Here is a 25,801-nt window from a genome sequence, read left to right on the forward strand (position 1 = left end):
AGAGTCAGCTAAAAGAACTGATGATCTGGGCTGTAAGGCCTCGAGATGGGGAACGCCAGAGGGTCCGTTCCAAAGCAGGGAAAACACTCGCCTTCTCGTGATATGAGCCAAAATGCCCTGCTCTGCTCTTACTGTTTCCCTGATGTGATTCAAAGGTGCTTATTATAGTGTGGGATGTTGAGGGGCCGATGATAAAAGAACAGATGTGCCATGTGTGCACCACAGCTGCTTTCAGAGATATGACTGGATCATACTGGAGCATAATAACAGAAATTGAAGACTCATGAGTCATTAATGTACCATACCCCAGAGAATACTTGTGTCGCAAGATCACAGTCACTAAGTGTTGTCCTCATTTATTCTCTTTCCTGCTCGCTCGTTTTCCTCACTGTCTCCAGCTCTGTCATTCTTTGTCTCTCTTAGCGTTGTGACAGAGCACTTGTAGGGCAGATGCAGTGGGCTGTACTCCTAAATTGTCTTGAGTCTCATGTGTCATGTTTAGAAATTTATAGCAGGGTTAAAAGTATCCGCACCCTGTAATCATTGCTCTCTCAGCTGGCTTTGACCACAACATAGTTTCAGTAATGATTCTCACACACAGGCCATACATACCATATACACAGACGCAGCTGGCTCACTGACAGACACACTGGTAGTCTCTGTGTGTGTGTGTGTGTGTGTGTGTGTGTGTGTGTGTGAGAGAGAGAGAGAGAGAATATCTCGCACAGTGATCTTTATCTGACTTAGGTAGTTATCAGATTAAAAGATCTGTCAGGTAATGATGAAGTACAATGAAATCGTAATTAAGCTGAATTTTAGCCGAATAATCAGATCATCCAGCTCATGTATATTGTCATCTTTTGTTTTTGTACATCTGTGCCTGTGTGCAAACATTACTGGTGAGAGATAAAGGATTGAAAATGCTTTCAAAATACACTCAGCCTGAAGACAAACAGCAAATATATGTAATTATTATTATTATTATTATTATGTATCCATTATATATAAATGGGCGGCACGGTGGTGTAGTGGTTAGCGCTGTCGCCTCACAGCAAGAAGGTCCTGGGTTCGAGCCCTGGGGCCGGCGAGGGCCTTTCTGTGTGGAGTTTGCATGTTCTCCCCGTGTCCGCGTGGGTTTCCTCCGGGTGCTCCGGTTTCCCCCACAGTCCAAAGACATGCAGGTTAGGTTAACTGGTGACTCTAAATTGAGCGTAGGTGTGAATGTGAGTGTGAATGGTTGTCTGTGTCTATGTGTCAGCCCTGTGATGACCTGGCGACTTGTCCAGGGTGTACCCCGCCTTTCGCCCGTAGTCAGCTGGGATAGGCTCCAGCTTGCCTGCGACCCTGTAGAAGGATAAAGCGGCTAGAGATAATGAGATGAGATGAGATTATATATAAATACTAGCCTGGGCCCGCCCATCCTAAGTGTGACGCAACACGAGGGCCTGTTGCGAGCTTAGTCTGGCCAGGCAAGCTATCTACAGCTCTTCCAAGCTCCCGAAAAATCGGGAACCAATCAACTTTGAGCATCTCCAAGGGCCCTGGGTAGAGGCGTGTTCAAGGCACTGACGTAGTAGAACTGCGACCGGAAGCCATAGATTGTTTACAGAATCTATGCCGGAAGCGCTTCATTCACGCTTCCGCATCTATTACGCATAGATGCTGTATTGAAAGCATTCAACGGGAAGTTCTCATTGAAAACGGAGCAAAGAGCAGCCCTGGAGGTATTTATTGAAAGGAAGGACGTTTTCGCCTTGCTCCCGACCGGCTTCGGTAAGAGTTTAATCTACCAGTTAGCCCCGTCGCATCGCATACGTCAGAGGAAAGAGTGATGTGATTGGTTTAAGCTTCGTCACAGCCTTTTCTGGCTTCGACCAGTAGCAAACTGAGGCATTTCAGGGAGGCGGGTCAACCACGGGCTCTGGGAAACGGTTGGGCTTAATATCTTGGCCAGACCAATAGCTCGGAGAGCTTTGAAGTCGCGTTAGCCAGGCTATATAAATACTGGATATATATTGTATATAAAATTTATTTACTAGACATGAGATGATGTACAAAAGCCACAATACGAGATTGACCCCAATAAAATATTACATTTTAATACCTTTTTTTTTTAATAACAACAATTGAACCACTCCCATATCAATACATTCTATTGTTAAAAATGTTGTTCAGTATTTATAATATAAGGAGAATTATTTTTTTCGTGGTCCAAATCCTGCGCTCTGATTGGCTGGCGAGTGGGTCCATATCCTATGGTACGGACCCCAGTTACGGACCTCTGGCGACTCGCTCGTTCACAACAACAACAAACAGAGTAGCATTTTTGGTCAACATTTATCTTTTTTTATAAGATTTATTTATAAGATTATCAAAAATCTTATACATTTTTGCCAGCATTTCTCAGGAGAATAGCATTAATTTTACAGCATGGATAGCGATAACGACAGTCTTCAGAGCGAAAGCGAGTTTTACTACCCTGAGGAAGACGAAATAAAAGAAAACATTTCAGGAGAAAGCTAAAAACCTCTAACTGTTGCTAACGCCAAGCAAAAACATGGCTGAATCCTGAATGACTCAATTTTGTATAAATAGGGGACTACATAGGCAGCAAAATGTAGTTTTTTTCCTGCCATGGAAGTGCACTTGTATACCGAGGAGGAAGCCATTTGCATTACAGCCGTGAATGAGGATTCAAAATAGCATTAATTTTACAGCATGGATAGCGATAACGACAGTGTTCACAGCGAAAGCGAGTTTTACTACCCTGAGGAAGAAGAAATAAAAGAAAACATTGCAGGAGAAAGCTAAAAACCTCTAACTTGCTAACAGTTTGATCTCATTAGTTAATGAGGCCCATTTTGGACCATGTTATCCTAATACATAATATTACTTTAGGTAAAAACTTTAAACCAGTACAAGCTCTTCTTCAAAGTTTCATCAAATGGCTTTATTTATGCAATATAAAGGTCATAATACTGTATAACTTTGGTTGAGCAAAAACACCAAGCAAAAACATGGCTGAATCCTGAATGACTCAATTTTGTATAAACAGGGGACTACATAGGCAGCAAAATGTAGTTTTTTTCCGACCATGGAAGTGCACTTGTATACCGAGGAGGAAGCCATTTGCATTACAGCCGTGAATGAGGATTCAAAATGGCGGCTCGGCTCGGTTTTCCCTTTCAGGCGCTCTCGTTTTCTGTTAGAGTTTGGTAAAGAAAAAAATAAATATATTATTTACCAGCTTAAGGTCGGGCCGTATGGTGAAATACCGTGACCTCAGCTTTGAATACTGACCTCGGCCCAGAGGGGCTCGCTCAGTACTTTCAAGACCTCGGTCACGGTATTTCACGATATGGACCTCCCAGCTGGTAAATAACACATATGTATTTCCCCAGTATTAACATGTTATTTTAATCTTCTTCGTGATACAAGTAGAAAAATTGTCTTGCTGGTATTTTGTATTGAGATATTCAAGGCAACGATTTGCTGTCTCATGTTTATGTAATATTTACTATACTGTATGTATATATATATATATATATATATATATATATATATATATATATACACACTGTATATAATTATAGTGTGTATATATATATATACACACTGTATATAATTATAGTGTGTTAGAAAAATGGAAAAATCGAACACTTTGCTCAGTGAAGAATAACTTTCCTCAATTTAAAATGGTAACAATGCTACCATCTCACTCGTGGAACTTTACTTATATAAATGAAGTAATTACTTATATAAATGTTTTGTAGAAATGCTACTGAATGAAATACATTTCATTGACTGACATGTAGTTTTCCCCATTATCAGATTGCACAAGAGCATTGAAACACATTAACTGGATTTTCCCCCCAATAATATTATCCATCCATCCATCATCTGTAGCCGCTTATCCTGTACAGGGTCACAGGCAAGCTGGAGCCTATCCCAGCTGACTACGGGTGAAAGGCGGGGTACACCCTGGACAAGTCGCCAGGTCATCACAGGGCTGACACATAGACACACAACCATTCACACTCACATTCACACCTACGCTCAATTTAGAGTCACCAGTTAACCTAACCTGCATGTCTTTGGACTGTGGGGGAAACCGGAGCACCTGGAGGAAACCCACGCGGACACGGGGAGAACATGCAAACTCCGCACAGAAAGGCCCTCGCCGGCCATGGGGCTCGAACCCAGGACCTTCTTGCTGTGATGCGACAGTGCTAACCAGCACACCACTGTGCCACCTCCAATAGTATTATAATATTGTAAATTCATAAACACACCCACTGCAATATTTTAGACATTTGTTTCCAAGTTTGTTATTCTGGAACTTGTTTTGTGGTCAATCTTTACCAATTAAACCTGTATACGCAGAGCAATTTAAACATTTTTCACCTCTCTTGAATTTTACAATATAATTTTCTATTACCTATTACCTATCTGAAAAACAAAACACAACAGGGTTTTGGCCTCTATGCAGTGCTGCTTCTTATTATAAAGTATCATTATCTATATTGTCAGTGTGTAAGGTGTGTGTGTGTGTGTGTGTTTTAAACCTACATTCTGAAAAATGTTACAGCAGCTTTATTTAATTCAACCCCAAACATCATTTGGCATCAAAGGTATGCTTTGGTGACTGCAAATACATTTCCAGCATTAAGTTCCTTCATGGATGGTCAGGCTTTAAAACGTGCATTTTGTTTTTATTATTTATTCCTCTGGATTTTTCCATGCATGCGGGTTATTTTATGGAAGCATCGGTCAGTGAAAGTGAATTTCCGCAGTCCTGGAAGCTCAATGAAAAGGGCACTTTTTAGAGCTGAGCTGCAGAATAAACACTTTAAAACATGCGTGTGGATCGACTGGGATTTGCGTCTGTGTCTTTTTGCTATAAAAGTTTGAAAAGTGTGTGTGTGTATATACAGTTGTGGTCAGAAGTTTATATACAGTGACATGAATATCGTCTTGGATATGAATGTCATGGCAATATTTGGGCTTTCAGTAATTTCTTTGAACTGTTCTTTTTCTGTGGCAGAATGGCTGTACAGCATACATCTTTAAGAAAAAAAACACACTCGAATTTGGTGCACAAGTTTTAATTTTCTTTGGGTTTTCTGAAATCAACACAGGGTCAAAATTATACATACAGGGTCAAAAATTTATATACACTCACTTAGATTATTAATTCAGAGGGGCTGAAACTTCCAAACTGTCTCTTATCTTGCCAAGGCCGAGGTCTCTTAACTTCCTGTTAGTGATCATGATTGACTACAGCTGGTAGGTTCTCTGTACCTTTATAAAATGGGTTTGTTTACAGCACTCATTGGCTTGACCAACACACAGTAAAATGGGAAAGTCCAAGGAGCTCAGTGCAGATCTGAGAAAGAGCATCACAGATATACACAGCTCAGGAATGTCTCTTAGAGCCATTTCTAAACAACTGCAAATTCCAAGATCAGTTCAAACAATTGTATCCAAGTTATTATGACGTGTAGTCATTTTGCCAAGCCACTTTACTTCAAGGAAACCCAAACTGTCACCCTCAGCTGAAAGGAAATTGGTTTGGATGGTCAGGAACAACCTGGGAACCACCATGGCCCAGCCCTGCCATGAACTGGAAGCTGATGGATCACTGTCTACAGTTCAGCTCACCATGGACTAAGAGGCTGCTATCCAAGAAATAACCCCCTGCTCCAAAATTGACACCTTCAAGCTTAACTAAAGTTTGAAGCTGACCACACGGACAAAGAAAAAGCCTTCTGGAGGAAAGCTGTATGGTCAGATGAGACAAAGATTGAGTTATTTGGCCACAATGACCACCATGCACAGAGGAACACTGTACCAGCTGGTGGTGGTAGGATCATCATGTTCTGGGGCTGTTTTACAGCCAGTGGAACTGGATCATTGCAGAAAGTGGATGGAATAATGAAGAAGGAGGACTACCTCAGAATTCTTCAGCATAAACCATCAGAAATTTGAACACGACTTAGGACTTGGGAGTTACAACAGGACAATGAACCCAAACACGCATCAGAGCTGGTTGTGGAGGAAAAAGCAGGCTAACATTAAGCTTAAAACAAGCCCTGACTTCAGCCCTATTGAAAATATATGGACCTTGCTTATAAGCCAAGAAAAAAAAATTTTTAATTGAACTCTTACCAATTCTACCATGAAGAGTCATGAACTATCCAAGTAGAATTCTGCCAGAAGCTTGTTCATGGTAAACAAAAATTTTTGGTCAAGGTGAATCTTGCGAAGAGACGTTTTACCCAAATATTAGGTGTGCTGTATGTATATTTTTTGACCCTGTATGTATAATTTTGACCCTGTATTGATTTCAGAAAACCCAAAGAAAATTAAAACTTGTACACCAAATTCTAAGGTTTTTTTTTAATTAAAGATGTATGCTTTACAATCATTCTGCCACAGAAGAAGAACAGTTCAAAGAAATTACTGAAAGCCCAAATATTGCCATGACATTCATATCCAAGACAACATTCATGTCACTGTATGTAAACTTCTGACAACATCTATCTATCTATCTATCTATCTATCTATCTATCTATCTATCTATCTATCTAATACCCTGTCCACACTAGGGATTTTGTACCGATATGAAACTACTTTCGTACCGCAACACCTGTCCTCACTAGCAACTATACCGGTACTGTAGCGGTATAACTGTATCGGTACGAAACCCACAAATGTATGGGTTTCGTACCGGTACAGTATCGGTACTGTAGCGCTTCACTGTAGTGTGGACAGATGAAGCAGCTCTGTATCGATACAAATATAATGCGCATGCGCAAAGTCACACACCTCAATCGATGTCTTCGCTGAATAAAATAGTGAAGAACGGAGATTCGTTTGTTTCTTTCTCAACTGCCTCACGCTTTTTATACGATTCGACTGAATAAATGACCACCAGAAATACAGACTGTACATTGACAACAAAAAGCACACACACGTTGTTTCATCCGTACGGAAGCCGAGAGAGGCCCTTCATATAATCCTTTTTTTTAATTCACCTTGTTATCCTGAGATAACGACATAATTAATTCAGGATCTCGAGAAAACAACACAACTAATTCGAGATCTCGAGAAAACAAAACCGTTATTTTGAGATCTCGAGAAAACAAAACCGTTATTCCGTGATCTTGAGAAAACAAAACAATTATTTCATGATCTCGAGTAAACAGCTGAGAAATGGTTCATTCAGCTGCGCCAAGAGACTTGTGATATGCTGACTTTGGGGCTATTTCTCATTCTGTATGGACGCAACTTTGGTCATTAGAATGTCTGGAATAATCGATCACCTAATAAGGCAATATTTTGATCAGGGGTTGACACAGGGAGAGATTGCATTAAGTCTTTTAATAAGGGATAATTTCAAAATTAGTCCGCGGCACCTCCGCAGAAGACTGGCCCGGCTTCCTCTCTACCGACGGAGATACAGTGATCCAGCTGAGATCATGAAATAATTGTTTTGTTTTCTCGAGATCTCGAAATAACGGATGCCATATATTCTCGGAAGGAAGTTACTCGGTAATCACGGAAACACTTCGCACACGTGCATTTCAACTACCGTGAAAGAAAACCGCAAACATTTCTCGCTAGTGTGGACAGATGCACTAAACTGTACCGGTATACTTTGTATCCATACAGTTATACCATTTTCGTACCGGTATAAGTGTGAACACAGCATATCTATCTATCTATCTATCTATCTATCTATCTATCTATCTATCTATCTATCTACAATGGTGAAAGTTTGTGAACCCTTTAGAATTTTCTATATTTCTGCATAAATATGACCTAAAACATCATCAGATTTTCACACAAGTCCTAAAATTAGATAGAGAACTCAGTTAAACAAATGAGACAAAAATATTATACTTGGTCATTTATTTATTGAGGAAAATGATCCAATATTACACATCTGTGAGTGGCAAAAGTATGTGAACCTTTGCTTTCAGTATCTGGTGTGACCCCCTTGTGCAGCAATAACTGCAACTAAACATTTCTGGTAACTGTTGATCAGTCCTGCACACCGGCTTGGAGGAATTTTAGCCCATTCCTCCGTACAGAACAGCTTCAACTCTGGGATGTTGGTGGGTTTCCTCACATGAACTGCTCGCTTCAGGTCCTTCCACAACATTTCGATTGGATTAAGGTCAGGACTTTGACTTGGCCATTCCAAAACATTAACTTTATTCTTCTTTAACCATTCTTTGGTAGAACAACTTGTGTGCTTACAGTCGTTGTTTTGCTGCATGACCCACCTTCTCTTGAGATTCAGTTCATGGACAGATGTCCTGACATTTTCCTTTAGAATTCGCTGGTATAATTCAGAATTCATTGTTCCATCAACAATGGCAAGCCATCCTGGCCCAGATGCAGCAAAACAGGCCCAAACCATGATACTACCACCACCATGTTTCACAGATGGGATAAGGTTCTTATGTGGGAATGCAGTGCTTTCCTTTCTCCAAACATAACAATTCTCATTTAAACCAAAAAGTTCTATTTTGGTCTCATCCGTCCACAAAACATTTTTCCAATAGCCTTCTGGCTTGTCTACGTGATCTTTAGCAAACTGCAGACGAGCAGCAATATTCTTTTTGGAGAGCAGTGGCTTTCTCCTTGCAACCCTGCCATGCACACCATTGTTGTTCAGTGTTCTCCTGATGGTGGACTCATGAACATTAACATTACCCAATGTGAGAGAGGCCTTCAGTTGCTTAGAAGTTACCCTGGGGCCCTTTGTGACCTTGCTGACTATTGCACGCCTTGCTCTTGGAGTGATCTTTGTTGGTCGACCACTCGTGGGGAGGGTAGCTATGGTCTTGAATTTCCTCCATTTGTACACAATCTGTCTGACTGTGGATTGGTGGAGTCCAAACTCTTTAGAGATGGTTTTGTAACCTTTTCCAGCCTGATGAGCATCAACAGCGCTTTTTCTGAGGTCCTCAGAAATCTCCTTTGTTTGTGCCATGATACACTTCCACAAACATGTGTTGTGAAGATCAGACTTTGATAGATCCCTGTTCTTTAAATAAAACAGGGTGCCCACTCACACCTGATTGTCATCCCATTGATTGAAAACACCTGACTCTAATTTCACCTTCAAATTAACTGCTAATCCTAGAGGTTCACATACTTTTGCCACTCACAGATATGTAATATTGGATCATTTTCCTCAATAAATCAATGACCAAGTATAATATTTTTGTCTCATTTGTTTAACTGGGTTCTCTTTATCTACTTTTAGGACTTGTGTGAAAATCTGATGATGTTTTAGGCCATATTTATGCAGAAATATAGAAAATTCTAAAGGGTTCACAAACTTTCAAGCACCACTGTATCTATCTATCTATCTATCTATCTATCTATCTATCTATCTATCTATCTATCTATCTATCTATCTATCTATCTATCTAATGTGTGTGTGGCAAGCTCAATGTGTCCTCATTTGCAGTATGGCTTTATGATTTATAGCCTGCTACCATGAAGCCTCTGTCAGGTCCTGTATGGCAGCATATTTCACTAGTGCTGATTTATGACTGGGTTTGACATAGCGTTGCAAATGCTCATAACAATCCCTGCATAGAACCGTGTTAGTGACAATGCCAGATAATGCTCGGGCATGGTGTCTGCTTGATCATTATCTAATTTCCTTCCTTTTGGTGGGTTCTGATGCTCAGTGTTTTCATATTTCATGTTGGTTAATGCGGTATGAAGCAGAGGCTTTGTACTTTATTTCCAGCTCCACTGCTGCTATTTATTTATTTATTTATCCTGGGCACTTCATAAATGTCTGAACTAAAGTTTATTACAGGATAAATTTTCTGAGAGTAAATAAGGGAAGAAAACAAATACTGCTATTAATTTCTTACCAGCTAAATGAAATGATACCATAGTGCATCTGAATTGTTCATTTTGATTAGTCAGATAGTGTTGATTTTATTTATTTTTATAACAGCAGCTCGGACGTTAGCACCAGCTGCACGGTTTATATTAATGCATCTGTTCTAATACGTCATAGTTTCTATAGTAGCAGTGTACGTGTGTTTTGGATGTCCCATATAATAAATGAATTACAAAAGGTGTGTAATTGTTGATATGGCTAAGCTTTCTGTGAGGAGAAGTTGATTGAACAGTTTCAGAAGGAGTCTCCAGTGTGAGCACTTTGCAGTGAGAAATGAGAGGTAAATCTGTAATTTTTTTTTTTGTAAGTTTTCTGACAGGGCGGCACGGTGGTGTAGTGGTTAGCGCTGTCGCCTCACAGCAAGAAGGTCTGGGTTCAAGCCCCGTGGCCGGCGAGGGCCTTTCTGTGTGGAGTTTGCATGTTCTCCCCGTGTCCACGTGGGTTTCCTCCGGGTGCTCCGGTTTCCCCCACAGTCCAAAGACATGCAGGTTAGGTTAACTGGTGACTAAATTGACCGTAGGTGTGAATGTGAGTGTGAATGGTTGTCTATGTGTCAGCCCTGTGATGACCTGGCGACTTGTCCAGGGTGTACCCCGCCTTTCGCCCGTAGTCAGCTGGGATAGGCTCCAGCTTGCCTGCGACCCGGTAGAACAGGATAAAGCGGCTACAGATAATGAGATGAGATTTAATATTGTGCTGGAAAGCAAACGTTCGGAACTCTAAAATGTTTTTGTACTGACTCGATAATGTAGAAGTCATAAAATAGAAATCTATAACAAAGTTTGTATGAAAAAAATAGGGTGCCTAAGACTTTTGCACAGTACTGTAAGTGACAATAGGAACTAATATGTTTTGGAGATGTTCTACAACATTATACGTATAAAATTGCTGTGGTGTAAGAGGATTAAAACACATTAGGACATGTTGTCATTAATAGTCAACTACCACCCAAAAACAGTCAGTTTTCTAGGGGTAACAGTGATTCCACTTTGCACCCAGCCGCATTACAGTACCCCATTGTTGATTGTTTTCCTCTAACAGCACTGCACCGTCCTGCCCCATTCCTAACAAGCTGGGATATGCAAAGAAAAGAATTTCACTATACTGTAACGTACTGTATATGTGACACCGGCTTGTTTTTGTTATTCTAAGAGAAAATATACTGCAACTTGATTAACCATTCCCTCCATAGCCATTTACAGTGGTGCTTGAAAGTTTGTGAACCCTTTAGAATTCTCTATATTTCTGCATAAATATGACCTAAAGCATTGTCAGATTTTCACACAAGTCCTAAAAGTAGATAAAGAGAATCCAGTTAAACAAATGAGACAAAAATATTACACTTGGTCATTTATTTATTGAGGAAAATCATCCAGTATTACATATCTGTGAGTGGCAAAAGTATGTGAACCTCTAGGATTAGCAGTTAATTTGAAGGTGAAATTAGAGTCAGGTGTTTTCAATCAATGGGATGACAATCAGGTGTGAGTGGGCACCCTGTTTTATTTAAAGAACAGGGATCTATCAAAGTCTGATCTTCACAACACATGTTTGTGGAAGCGTATCATGGCATGAACAAAGGAGATTTCTGAGGGCCTCAGAAAAAGCGTTGTTGATGCTCATCAAGCTGGAAAAGGTTACAACACCATCTCTAAAGAGTTTGGACTCCACCAATCCACAGTCAGACAGATTGTGTACAAATGGAGGAAATTCAAGACCATTGTTACCCTCCCCACGAGTGGTCAACCAACAAAGATCACTCCAAGAACAAAGCGTATAACAGTCGGCGAGGTCACAAAGGACCCCAGGGTAACTTCTAAGCAACTGAAGGCCTCTCTCACATTGGCTAATGTTAATGTTCATGATGTTCCATAATGTTCCACCATCAGGAGAACACTGAACAACAATGGTGTGCATGGCAGGGTTGCAAGGAGAAAGACACTGCTCTCCAAAAAGAACATTGCTGCTCATCTGCAGTTTGCTAAAGATCACGTGGACAAGCCAGAAGGCTATTGGAAAAATGTTTTGTGGACGGATGAGACCAAAATAGAACTTTTTGGTTTAAATGAGAAGCGTTATGTTTGGAGAAAGGAAAACACTGCATTCCAGCATAAGAACCTTATCCCATCTGTGAAACATGGTCGTGGTAGTATCATGGTTTGGGCCTGTTTTGCTGCATCTGGGCCAGGACGGCTTGCCTTCATTGATGGAACAATGAATTCTGATTTATACCAGTGAATTCTAAAGGAAAATGTCAGGACATCTGTCCATGAACTGAATCTCAAGAGAAGGTGGGTCATGCAGCAAGACAACGACCCTAAGCACACAAGTCATTCTACCAAAGAATGGTTAAAGAAGAATAAAGTTAATGTTTTGGAATGGCCAAGTCAAAGTCCTGACCTTAATCCAATCGAAATGTTGTGGAAGGACCTGAAGCGAGCAGTTCATGTGAGGAAACCCACCAACATCCCAGAGTTGAAGCTGTTCTGTACAGAGGAATGGGCTAAAATTCCTCCAAGCCGGTGTGCAGGATTGATCAACAGTCACCGGAAACATTTAGTTGCAGTTATTGCTGCACAAGGGGGTCACACCAGATACTGAATGCAAAGGTTCACATACTTTTGCCACTCACAGATATGTAATATTGGATTGTTTTCTTCATTAAATAAATGACCAAGTATAATTAGGGCCCGAGCCCTATGGGCGAAGGCCCTATTGTTCTTGTAAGAGTTCACTATTATTATTCTTCTTCTTCCGTCTTCTTCTTCTTCTTCTTCTTCTTCTTCTTCCGTCTTCTTCTTCTTCTTTATTTTTCTCCGCTGTTGGGCCATTTTCGGGGCGCTTGCCATGGGCGAAAACGCACGAAATTTGGCACCAGTTCCGAGAATTGCCACCGCTACTCAGAACCAGAAGCCCAAACTTGGCCGGGGCTCAGGGCCTCTATAGCGCCCCCTAAGTCGTTGTGATTTTGGCCTCCCGCATTAAGGTGCCTGGGTGCCTTGTGGTTTGTAGTAGTGGCATGCCATTTGGTACGCATATGTATCTCACTAAGCCGGACAAAAATGTAATGCCAATGCATTAGCCACGCCCAACAGGAAGTGAGGTAATTTCACTTTTGTGCGAAATGCATGGCCACGAAGACGGCGCAACTCCTCCTAGACCGTTCATAGGAATGTCACCAAAATTGATACACATCATCTACACACATGGCTGACAAAAGTTACTAAATACGTTTCACGTAGCATTAACCGTTCAGAAGTTATACGTCAATCAATTTTCAATGCAAATTTTTACATGCTTAAAAATTCATAACAAATCTTCTAATTGCTCAAAACTGCTCATACTTCACACGCAAATCACTCATTGGGGTTCTGACATGTTACCCAATTTCTGTGATATTTCGCCACTGGGGGCGCTATTTTTGGGCAAAAAATCCAATCTTTCCTCAAATTTGGTCAAACTTCACGGCCACCCTCTTACTACCTCCCATGTCATGTATACCACATTTTGGGAATTTTCGTCCATGGGGGGCGCTGTTTTTGGCCGACGCAATTGCTCCAAAACGGGTTTTTGGTAAATAATTCCATAATGCTTTTCCTTCACACCACTACCTTGTGATAGTGCGTTGCTGTTGTGGACACTTATTTTTCCAACTCATAATCGCTCATGTACAGCATAGTGCCACCTACTGACATGGGAAAAACCAAAAAATTTATTCTTCAAAAATCTATATCTCATCTTCTATTTACTCAATTGTCATCAAACTTCATACGCAAACTCTTCATAGCTCACCTGACATGTACGCCAAATTTTGTGCACTTTTGCCCCTGGGGGTGCTGGTTATGGCAGAAATGATATTGCAGCTTCTGATTTGTCAAATTTGGCAAGCAAACTCTTTTCAAGACCCTTATTGGGGCGCTTGCCATGGTCGACAACGTACGAAATTTGGCTCCTTTTTCTTAGACTGCCGCCGCTACTGAGAACCAGAAGCCCAGATCCAGGCGGGCCTCTGGGCCTCTATAGCGCCCCCTAACTCGTTGTGATTTTGGCCTCCCGCATTAAGGTGCCTGGTTGCCATGTAGTTTGTAGTAGTGGCATGCCATTTGGTACGCATATGTATCTCACTAAGCCGGACAAAAATGTAATGCCAATGCATTAGCCACGCCCAACAGGAAGTGAGGTAATTTCACTTTTGTGCGAAATGCATGGCCACGAAGACGGCGCAACTCCTCCTAGACTTTTCATAGGAATGTCACCAAAATTGATAGACATCATCTACATACATGGCTGACAAAAGTTACTGCATACGTTTCACGTAGCATAAGCCGTTCAGAAGTTATACGTCAATCAATTTTCAATGCAAAATTTTACATGCTTAAAAATTCATAACAAACCTTCTAATTGTTCAAAACTGCTCATACTTCACACGCAAATCACTCATTGGGCTTCTGACATGTTACCCAATTTCTGTGATATTTCGCCACTGGGGGCGCTATTTTTGGGCAAAAAATCCAATCCTTCCTCAAATTTGGTCAAACTTCACGGCCACCCTCTTACTACCTCCCATGTCATGTATACCACATTTTGGGAATTTTCGTCCATGGGGGGCGCTGTTCTTGGCCGACGCAATTGCTCCAAAACGGGTTTTTGGTAAATAATTCCATAATGCTTTTCCTTCACTCCACTACCTTGTGATAGTACGTTGCTGTTGTAGACACTTATTTTTCCAACTCATAATCGCTCATGTACAGCGTTGCGCCACCTACTGACATGGGAAAAACCAAAAAATTTATTCTTCAAAAATCTATATCTCATCTTCTATTTACTCAATTGTCTTCAAACTTCATACGCAAACTCTTCATAGCTCACCTCACATATACGCCAAATTTTGTGCACTTTCGCCCCTGGGGGTGCTGGTTATGGCAAAATTGATATTGCAGCTTCTGATTTGTCAAACTTGGCAAGCAAACTCTTTACGGTATTTCGCGGGGACGCATGCCCCCGCCCCCCTTGGCCGCTGGCGCGAGGGCCCGTCGAGGCCGCTTGCGGCTTTAATATTTTTTGTCTTGTTTGTTTAACTGGGTTCTCTTTACCTACTTTTAGGACTTGTGTGAAAATCTGATGATGTTTTAAGTCATATTTATGCAGAAATATAGAAAATTCTAAAGGGTTCACAAACTTTCAAGCACCACTGTAGATTAAAGAAATCCTCCGGTGTTTTCCAATCTAAGCGATATATACCTTATGATCGTTCACTACAGACAAGAACTTTGACATATTTCTATGTATCGAGAGAGAATGAAAGCCCTGTTTCATCGAAACTTGGGTGCTGGAGAAGTCGATAAATGATTGTCCATAACACTTTCATACACTTTTCATAAACTCCTCTGTATTTGTAAATTATGTTCTGAATCTGTATAATTCAGCTTTTGTAAAGATGGGACTGTTTGTTAAAGGAAAGAATTTATGGTGATGTGCTACCAGGGTAATCAGTCACTACATTTGCATGGACAAAATTGTCTGGGTTTTTTTTTTTTTTGCCCTTGTTTGGAAAAAGACACTATAGCTTAGCTTAGCTGTGCCCATAGCTAATGAAAATGAATATTCCACTAATATTCCTGTTTACATGCACCCATGTATACTATGATTGTCTAGTTGGTTTATGTACAACACACAGAGCTGCGTGTCGCAAAATTGAGACACATATTCTGAATTGCACTGTATACATACACTACCGTTCAAAAGTTTGGGGTCACCCAGACAATTTTGTGTTTTTCCATGAAAAGTCACACTTTTATTTCCCACCATAAGTTGTAAAATTAATAGAAAATATAGTCAAGCCATTTTTCTGAGCATTTAATCGACCCCACAAATGTGATGCTCCAGAAACTCAATCTGCTCAAAGGAAGGTCAGTTTTATAGCTTCTCTAAAGAGCTCAACTGTTTTCAGCTGTGCTAACATGATTGTACAAGGGTTTTCTAATCATCCATTAGCCTTCTGAGGCAATGAGCAAACACATTGTACCATTAGAACACTGGAGTGAGAGTTGCTGGAAATGGGTCTCTACACACCTATGGAGATATTGCACCAAAAACCAGACATTTGCAGCTAGAATAGTCATTTAGCACATTAGCAATGTATAGAGTGGATTTCTGATTAGTTTAAAGTGATCTTCATTGAAAAGAACAGTGCTTTTCTTTCAAAAATAAGGAAATTTCAAAGTGACCCCAAACTTTTGAACGGTAGTGTATCCAAAGAATGTTCTTAATACTTAAATAATATCGGCATATCCCACATGTCTTACTTGAAAAATGCTGACTTCAGAATATCTAAGCAGAATATGCTGTTAACATGACCTGTATCAAATGTTGAATATTGTCATATCCGGAATAATAGTGGAATATTAGTGTGCATGTAAACGTACTGAATGTAGCTTAAAGTAAATACAGATGTGCCTCAGTTTCTGAGGTCAGGTAATACCCAGAACCTCTGCCTTAATCACTTTAACCTGTGGCAGTCAGTCTGTCTGCTATTAGCTGCAGATAGCAGTGTTACAGGCTGAATAGACACTTGATCTCGTACCCTGAGGGCTTTAATGATTACGAAGATATGGCTGACACAGACCTGGGATTTATCTCTTAGTGCCTGTTTTGGGTCACATGGACAGTGTGGCACACAGAGGATGTGTTTTGATCCATCAGAGGTGCACACACATGCACACCTGTTTGCAGTGTAGAGTTGTGGGTATTTACTTGGATTACTGTGGCTCTTGACCCTCAGTGCCAGTACAGATCTTATGATAAGTAACCACAGCTTTGAATTGCAGGGTTCAGTTACATGATACAAACTCAAACCTTTAAGGCACATCTGTGTCTGTAACACAGGGGATTGTACAGGCTCGTAGTTTTGTATTTTGTTGTGGCATGCAGTGTTGTTGTGATACTGAATCCATCCATCCATCCATCCATCCATCCATCCATCCATCCATCCATCCATCCATCCATCCATCCATCCATCCTCTTGCCTTCCTTTGCCTTTGTTTCCATCCCCATCTCTTCCCTTCCCTTCCATCCCCTTCCCTTCCATCCTTTTCCATCCCCTTGCCTTCCCTTCCCTTGCCTTCCCTTCCATCCCCTTCCCTTCCATCCTCTTCCATCCCCTTGCCTTCCCTTCCCTTCCCTTCCCTTCCCTTCCCTTCCCTTCCCTTCCCTTCCATCCCCTTCCCTTCCATCCTCTTCCATCCCCTTGCCTTCCCTTTCCTTGCCTTCCCTTCCATCCCCTTGCTTTCCCTTGCCTTTGCTTCCATCCCCTTCTCTTCCCTAATCTTCCCTTCCCTTGCCTTGCCTTGCCTTCCCTTGACTTCCCTTTCATCCCCTTCCCTTCTCTTCCATCCCCTTTCCCAGGGTCGTGGGGAAAGCTGGAGCCAATCCCAGCTAACTTCAGGCAAGAGGCAAGGTACATCCTGGGCAGGTTGCCAATTTATTACAAGGCTAACACAGAGACAAACAACCTTTCAAACTCACATTTACAACTATGGGTAATTTAGAGTAGCCAGTCGACCTAATCCACATGGCTTTGGACTGTGGGAAGAAACCGAAGCAGATACAGAATCCTATATCTCAATACCAAATACCAGCACTGATACCTTACACATATTAATCATGTGAAAATATCCAGTAAATTTGCCAATGGAAAACATTTGAGATAAAATGCAGATTCTGCATGGTGTTAAGAAAGGAATAAAGCATTAATGACATGTGGTGTTATCGGAAAATAATCAACAACGGGGTGGTTACAGCAAGTCCCCTTGTGTTTTTTGTCCTCTTTAACCACATCAGTTTGCCAAAGTTAACACTTTCTTATTTCTACCAGAAAGACACACTGTACTTTTTTATCTGTTTATTGTTACGTTTAATGTTGCACAAAACAAGTTAGCTCTTGTTATCACTTATGTTGCAGCACCCAACCCACAGTTGTTCCCTCACTAGCTTCTTTTTCTCACTCTCTTGAAGTTAACAAGATGCGTAAAATGCAGAAAGTCCTCTGTCCTCTTTAACTCAGTAACTGACGGTTACAAATTACTGATACTGGAGTCTCCTTCCAAAGATGCCAAAACGTCACCCAGGCTTGTAGTACTCGAGTCCAGGACTCGGACTCAAGTCTGATTCGTGCCCTAATTTTAAGGGCTCGTGATTTGACTCGGACTTGAGCACTGATGACTCGGACTTGGACTTGGGCTCGTGCATTAACTGCATTAGGACTCGGAAAATGGAGATGAGGATTCATATTTTTTTCTTTATTTTTTTGGTAACATGGCATAATAATTTGGCATGATATTTATATCTACATTAATTTTGTACGAATTTCGTGTAAGAGTGTCACACCTGCACGCCTTGGCGCATGCATCAGATAGACTCTCGGGCGCACTCTGGACAGCACGTGCGCCAAGCGGGCTCTCGCGCGTATGCCGTAAACGACTCACACCTGCACAGGATTAAGGCCCAGTCAGCGCGCCTATATAAAAACGGTGAAAACACACTTACTTTGCGAAGTATTGCGTTGCATTGCTGATACATTACTGAGCCTTATTTCCTTGTTTGGTTTCCTGATCCCTGATTTCCTGTTTCTCGTCTTTGCTTCTGCCTTGTCTACGATAGCCTGTTTGCGCCTCACTCGACCTACTGCCTGTTTCACTGTTTTACAATTTTGCCTGCTGTTCTGGATTGTTTACCCGATTTGTATTAATAAACACACCTTCTGCATTTACAGTACATCCGTCTCCCAACTATCTCTGACAGAATACTTCACACTCCCTGACAAAGACAGTGCACATTCACCTGTTCATATGTCATGTTCAGGAGCAAACTATTGTTAATGGGGCTAAAACAGCAACCGTCAAATGGTGCGGTTGGAGTGTTGGACTCGACTCGGATCAGTAGTAGACTCGACTCGAATTTTTTTTTAATGACTTGGACTTGACTCGGACTTAAACACTGGGGACTCGAGACTGGACTGGGACTCGAGGTTTAGTGACTCGACTATAACACTGACGTCACCATGCTAATAATTGAAGTGTTTTTATTCCAGTTATGTGGAGTGTTTACCAGAAAAATCCCTGTGCAAGTTTTTACTACAGAAACAATAGCATTTTCTCATCTTCTGAGAATTCAGCAGCACTGTGGTATAACAAATTTTGTAGCCAATTAATAAATAATCCAAATAGGCAAATAAAAGTGTAAAAAAAAAATTAATAATGTGTCCATATTTATGACACACGTACATGTGGAGACTTCAGGAGCAGTTGTTTATTAATATCAGTACTAGTTACATACATGTCAACCTCAACGGATTGTCCGGAAATTATACGGATTTTAGCTCATTTCAAGGGCGTATGGGCGTATAAACAAAGTCTTACGGATTTTCAGTATTTTCTGACCTAAATTTATTTTGTGTATCTTACTTGAAGATCGTCAGCTGATCGTCGCAAAAACATACAAAAGCTCAACTTATAGACAAAGAACAGCGTGTATGCAGGGGCAGATAACCCAGACTATGTGAAACCGGATGTTTATTCCTCAAGCCTCATGCAGTATCGCGACTGCAAGACTTCGCTCGTTCAGGTCATGCGCACGATCTGCATTTAAACGCGCTAAATGGTCATTGTTCGAACGATTTTCTCATTGTGCAGAGCGACATTGTTTACACCTGAGAGATTTTGAATAGCATCTGCTGAGTGAAAGAATGGGAACACAGAGAAAGAAAATGAGATACGGTGGGTGGTATCTTCCTGAATGGAAGGAGACATTTAATGGTGTCATTGTTCAGGCAAAAAATAATGGAAATGTGTATTGTACAAATGTACATCAAAATAAAAGTTTGGTGCGATTCGAAGGCTATAAGGATTTTATGTTGAGTTTATGGATTTCTTCCTCTGAGGCCCACTTTACACAGGGACGGTCTGAAACAAAAACGCAAAAGTCCGTTTTCGTTCTCACTTTTTTCCGCGTCTACACGACCGTTTTCAAGGAGGAAATCTGCGTCTATACGGTGACGCATAAATGTGTGGAATTCAATTGGATGTGCATGCCAGGCGGCTAGGTGGTGCTGTGAAAGACCTCCGCTATGTCTGCACGCATGCACAACGTCTTCCATCTTGTCTGATCTGCACATCTGCGCTGCGAAAACTTTGACTACTCTCAGTGGTCTCAAAAGTAGCCGGTCACCGGCGGCAAATCGCCGGCTATGGCTTGTTATGCCGCCGGCTATTGTCAGTCGAGTCACAAAATTTAATATTAAATATTTCTGACAGCAAAAAAAGTTGTGAACGTAAATTACATCCACTATGTCATGTATGTCCGTTGCCGCGTCAACTGTGTTTACATCCTCGACACGAGTGCAGCCATTACTGCCACCTGTGTTGCCAGATTGCGCGGTTTCCCACCCAATTTGGGTGGTTTTAAGTGCATTTTGGCGGGTTTTGAACATATTTTGGGTTGTAAAACGTCAGCAGTATCTGGCAACATATTTTTTTACTTAATACAATAAATTAATGGATGCCAACGTTTTTGCCAAAATGGTATTTTATTTTCCATTGTTTAGGCAGCTTCAGCATCATACTGTGAGATTCTGTTCAAATTGTTTTTTTCTTCTATGAAGCCTGAGCCATTTATTTTATTAGTTTATAATTATTGTTTAATTTAGTCTTCAGGAGAGACTGCCTGCACACAGTACTAGTATTAATAGTTTTTTTTTCTTACATGAAAGCTGAGGCATTTATATTATATTTTAAGGTAACTTCATGTTGTGCTGTGAGGTTCTCTGCACTTTAACTTTTGAACCAACAGGTGCATTTGGATAAGTAAAGCCTATTTTTCTGCATTTTTGTAGTCCTGGTAATCTTTTATATTGGTAAAGTTGTTTATAGGACCATTTCTCAGTGTCTGTTTTTTTAATCAATAGTTTTTCAGTAATAACTTAATATTTAACATATCACTCAATTTTAAACAACCCCTGCGCCTCCCCCATGGCTTGCCCCCATAGTCTCCAAAATTTCTGTGGGAAACACTGGCGTGCGTAACAACGCTAATCAAGCTTAAGCTAGACGACCCGCCTCAAATACCTGTCCCGGGTAAATGTTATCCCAATTTTAGATGGCCTGTTCCAAACCATCCCGCCCCATGAAAAATTCGTACTTGCATATCTATCTATCTATCTATCTATCTATCTATCTATCTATCTATCTATCTATCTATCTATCTATCTATCCATCCATCCATCCATCCATCCATCCATCCATCCATCCATCCCTGCACGCTTTGCGTGCATTATGTCTGCCGCTGCCGTGTACCATTTTGCACCCTGCTGTAAATTATTTGTACCCTGCTATTCTCCCAAACTTTGAAGCCCCTGCTACTCTGGCTATGGTAAGTAAGAAAGTAAGTAAAAAAGTAAGAGCATACTATACCCGCCTCTGTTCATTAATGGTATATGTGCAGATTCGGTATAGATGTTCGAAGGACTCCTGGACGTTTATTAAAGCTGCCAGAGCAGCTTGAAGGTCCGTTGGATCGATGTAATCAGACATGCTCTTACTTTTTTACTTACTTTCTTACTTCCCGGGCTGGCATGTACAGTATATGACATATGTATGACGTAAACGTGTACCCGACGTGAGCAGATCCGAGCAGAGTTTCGCGTATTGGGTAGTTTAGACGGATATGCAACGGGGGCTGTTTTTAACTTATCCACTCTGGAAGGCGTTTTCAATTTTTTCCGTTTTTCAGCCTCGGAAGCGCCGTCCCCGTGTAGACGAAAGGCACTTCCGATAAAATATTTAGTCGTTTTTACCCGACAGCGTCCTCGTGTAAACGGGCCCTGATACTACAGGTGGACGCCCAAGGGGGTTGACATGTATGTAGTTATTTTGTAGTCACTTGTATCCTGTTTAACTGCAGTTATGGTTATATCATTACTTGTGGATGAGATTGAGTTGCTTACTCCTTTACTGAGTTATTGCTGGGAAAGATCTTCAGAATGAGATTAGTGAACATATGATTGAGTTAGTGCGAGACCGGAGCAGTCTGTAAGACAGGAAGCCATTATTATAATCTTGCTTATCCACACAAGTTACAGGGCAGTGTAACAGAGCTCCAAATGGTCAGGTTCATTTAAGAAAAAAAAAAATTTGAGATGTATAAATTTAATTAAATGGTTTTTTTTTTCCCCTCCGGGATATGGGTGTGCCTAAACCATGCTTGCTGTTGATTATAGTAGTTTCACTGCTCTTCTTGCTGAGTGATGCTTCATTTCTGCCAAAATCGACTCCACTGTATTATGCCAGATTTTTAATTTGCAGCAACCTACTGAGTGCAAAAACCTCAACATATGTCAGCAAGATAAATGCTCTTTATGAAGCCCAAAGAGAGAAAATGTGCTTCCGAAGTGAATACTCCAGCAGAACTCTCTTATTGTTTTAAGCTATACAAATTTATTAGCTCTAATTAAATCCATATGTGGCTGATATTCATGCTCTGTGGCTTGTCTGATTATTAAGTATTAAATGTGAAGAAGGTAGCTAACTGGTGTGTTGTTGTTTTTTCCCCCCTTTTCCTTTCCCTCCACCCCATTTTTCATCCTCTAGAGTAAAGAAATAGCATTTCAGCTGCAGGAGGATCTGATGAAAGTCCTTAACGAGCTCTACACGGTGAGTACCGCAATAATAAACTGTCTTTTTCCATAGAGCTGGTGTGGAATTCATAACCTTATCACCCAGCCAGTTCTAGCCTCAGGTTACACACAGCACTGCACACCATGCATTAATAAGTGCACCCTGCTCCCAAGCATGAACGGTCCTCAGAAGTCTGTTTGCTGAACTATGGTTTTGAATCTTCTGGGCCGTTTAAACCATCGATCGTTCCCCTGCTTAACTGTGGATGTCAAGCTTGCTGCGAGTGCTCTGAAGATTCATGCACTTATTATATCCATCAAACCTTAGCTACTCTCTGAGGCAGTCACATACGTTTATATCATTCAAAATGGTATAATTACACACATTATCCAGATGTTCATCTCCTTCACTAAGTGTCGTCTTTGAATTCGTTTCTGATAAATGGGCTTTGAAGGGACGATCCATTCATTTATCTCAGTATCCTGAGGAACACTTGACTCCAGCCACACAATCCATGTCTAAGCAGCTATGAATTACATGCCCACTCAACAGGAAATGACACAGCTGATGAGAAGTAGAGATAAAATGCTTCCTGTAGTGTTGTAGCCTTTCATATTGCTCATCAGACCTTTAGTGGTTGGCTGTGTACTCGCAAGAGATGCCCTATCCTTCATGTACGAGCTTTGTTTCCGCTCATCTAAGAGACTCCAGGTTCCTTCCCACAGGGCTGTTCTACTCTCTAACACTGAGGTTGAATGATATTAACAGCTCGAATGCATTGCAAGGCTGTGAGTGGCTTGCACAACCTTTAGTTTAGCAGTTACATCATTTGATGCATTTGGGAATCTAAGGTGACTTGCATGTACTTATAAGGACATCAAATAACTATACAAGGAAAAAAGTACTACTAGTTGAAGGTGTACAAAAGTAAATCATAATTGTGTCTTAATCTGTGTTTTGCTGTTGTTGTTTGGTAGTCCAGATTTCAAGGGTATTTAACATTTAACATTTGTAAAGGTCCAGTTACAGTTAGGTCCATATATATTTGGACACTGACACAAATTTTTTTTTTACCTGTTTACTGAAGCATATTCAAGTTATAGTTATATAATGGACATGGACATAAAGTCCAGACTTTCAGCTTTCATTTGAGGGTATCCAAATAAAAATTGGATGAAGGGTTTAGGAGTTTCAGCTCCTTAACATGTGCCACCCTGTTTTTAAAGGGACCAAAAGTAATTGGACAATTGACTCAAAGGCTATTTCATGGGCAGGTGCGGGCAATTCCTTCATTATGTCATTCTCAATTAAGCAGATAAAAGGCCTGGAGTTGATTTGAGGTGTGGCGCTTGCATTTGGAAGATTTTGGTGTGAAGAAATCATGCAGTCAAAGGAGCTCTCCATGCAGGTGAAACAAGCCATCCTTAAGCTGCGAAAACAGAAAAAACCCATCCGAGAAATTGCTACAATATTAGGAGTGGCAAAATCTACAGTTTGGTACATCCTGAGAAAGAAAGAAAGCACTGGTGAACTCATCAATGCAAAAAGACCTGGACGCCCACAGGAGACAACAGTGGTGGATGATCGCAGAATAATTTCCATGGTGAAGAGAAACCCCTTCACAACAGCCAACCAAGTGAACAACACTCTCCAGGAAGTAGACATATCAATATCCAAATCTACCATAAAGAGAAGACTGCATGAAAGTAAATACAGAGGGTTCACTGCATGGTGCAAGCCACTCATAAGCCTCAAGAATAAAAAGGCTAGATTGGACTTTGCTAAAAAACATCTAAAATAGCCAGCACAGTTCTGGAAGAACATTCTTTGGACAGATGAAACCAAGATCAACCTCTACCAGAATGATGGAAAGAAAAAAGTATGGCGAAGGCGTGGTACAGCTCATGATCCAAAGCATACCACATCATCTGTAAAACACGGCGGAGGCAGTGTGATGGCTTGGGCATGCATGGCTGCCAGTGGCACTGGGTCATTAGTGTTTATTGATGATGTGACACAGGACAGAAGCAGCCGGATGAATTCTGAGGTATTCAGAGACATACTGTGTGCTCAAATCCAGCCAAATGCAGCCAAACTGATTGGTTGGCGTTTCATAATACAGATGGACAGTGACCCAAAACATAAAGCCAAAGCAACCCAGGAGTTTATTAAAGCAAAGAAGTGGAATATTCTTGAGTGGCCAAGTCAGTCACCTGATCTCAACCCAATTGAGCATGCATTTCACTTGTTAAAGACTAAACTTCAGACAGAAAGGCCCACAAACAAACAGCAACTGAAAACCGCTGCAGTAAAGGCCTGGCAGAGCATTAAAAATGAGGAAACACAGCGTCTGGTGATGTCCATGAGTTCAAGACTTCAGGCAGTCATTGCCAACAAAGGGTTTTCAACCAAGTATTAGAAATGAACATTTTATTTACAATTATTTAATTTGTCCAATTACTTTTGAGCCCCTGAAATGAAGGGATTGTGTTTAAAAAATGCTTTAGTTCCTCACATTTTTATGCAATCATTTTGTTCAACCCACTGAATTAAAGCTGAAAGTCTGAACTTCAACTGCATCTGAATTGTTTTGTTCAAAATTCATTGTGGTAATGTACAGAACCAAAATTAGAAAAATGTTGTCTCTGTCCAAATATTTATGAACCTAACTGTATCTAAAGTTCCTCCAGATAAGCAGCTAACAAGACTGAATCACGACGTCTCTTACCATATTAATGCTTAATCATTAATCATTAGTTTAATAACAAGTGTGCATGTTTTGTTTTTACACTGGTGCTTCATGTTACCAATTTTAGTTAGCGCTAAGGACTCTGAACAGATGAGATGCACTGGTTTTAAATTTGATGGAGAGCAAATGGGGGCGGTACGGTGGTGTAGTGGTTAGCACTGTTGCCTCACAGCAAGAAGGTCCTGGGTTTGAGCTCAGCAGCCGACAAGGGCCTTTCTGTGTGGAGTTTGCATGTTCTCCCCGTGTCCGCGTGGGTTTCCTCCGGGTGCTCCGGTTTCCCCCACAGTCCAAAGACATGCAGGTTAGGTTAACTGGTGACTCTAAATTGACTGTAGGTGTGAATGGTTGTTTGTCTCTATGTGTCAGCCCTGTGGTGACTTGTCCAGGGTGTATCCTGCCTCTCGCCCATAGTCAGCTGGGATAGGATCCTGCGACCATGTAGAACAG

The 25,801-nt window shown here is 41.0% G+C and overlaps 1 protein-coding gene across 5 annotated transcripts in view; it reads left to right on the forward strand.

Moving 5' to 3' along the window:
* Window positions 1–25,801, forward strand: part of srgap1a (SLIT-ROBO Rho GTPase activating protein 1a) — a 287,015-nt gene that overhangs the window by 128,518 nt on the left and 132,696 nt on the right. For all 5 annotated transcript variants that reach the window (XM_060923667.1, XM_060923668.1, XM_060923664.1 and 2 more), the window contains exon 4: window positions 22,579–22,641. In XM_060923667.1, the coding sequence (XP_060779650.1) occupies window positions 22,579–22,641 (63 nt within the window). The remainder of the gene's footprint in view (window positions 1–22,578; window positions 22,642–25,801) is intronic.

Source organism: Neoarius graeffei, chromosome 6 (genome assembly GCF_027579695.1).
Source record: "Neoarius graeffei isolate fNeoGra1 chromosome 6, fNeoGra1.pri, whole genome shotgun sequence".
Lineage (NCBI taxonomy): Eukaryota > Metazoa > Chordata > Actinopteri > Siluriformes > Ariidae > Neoarius > Neoarius graeffei.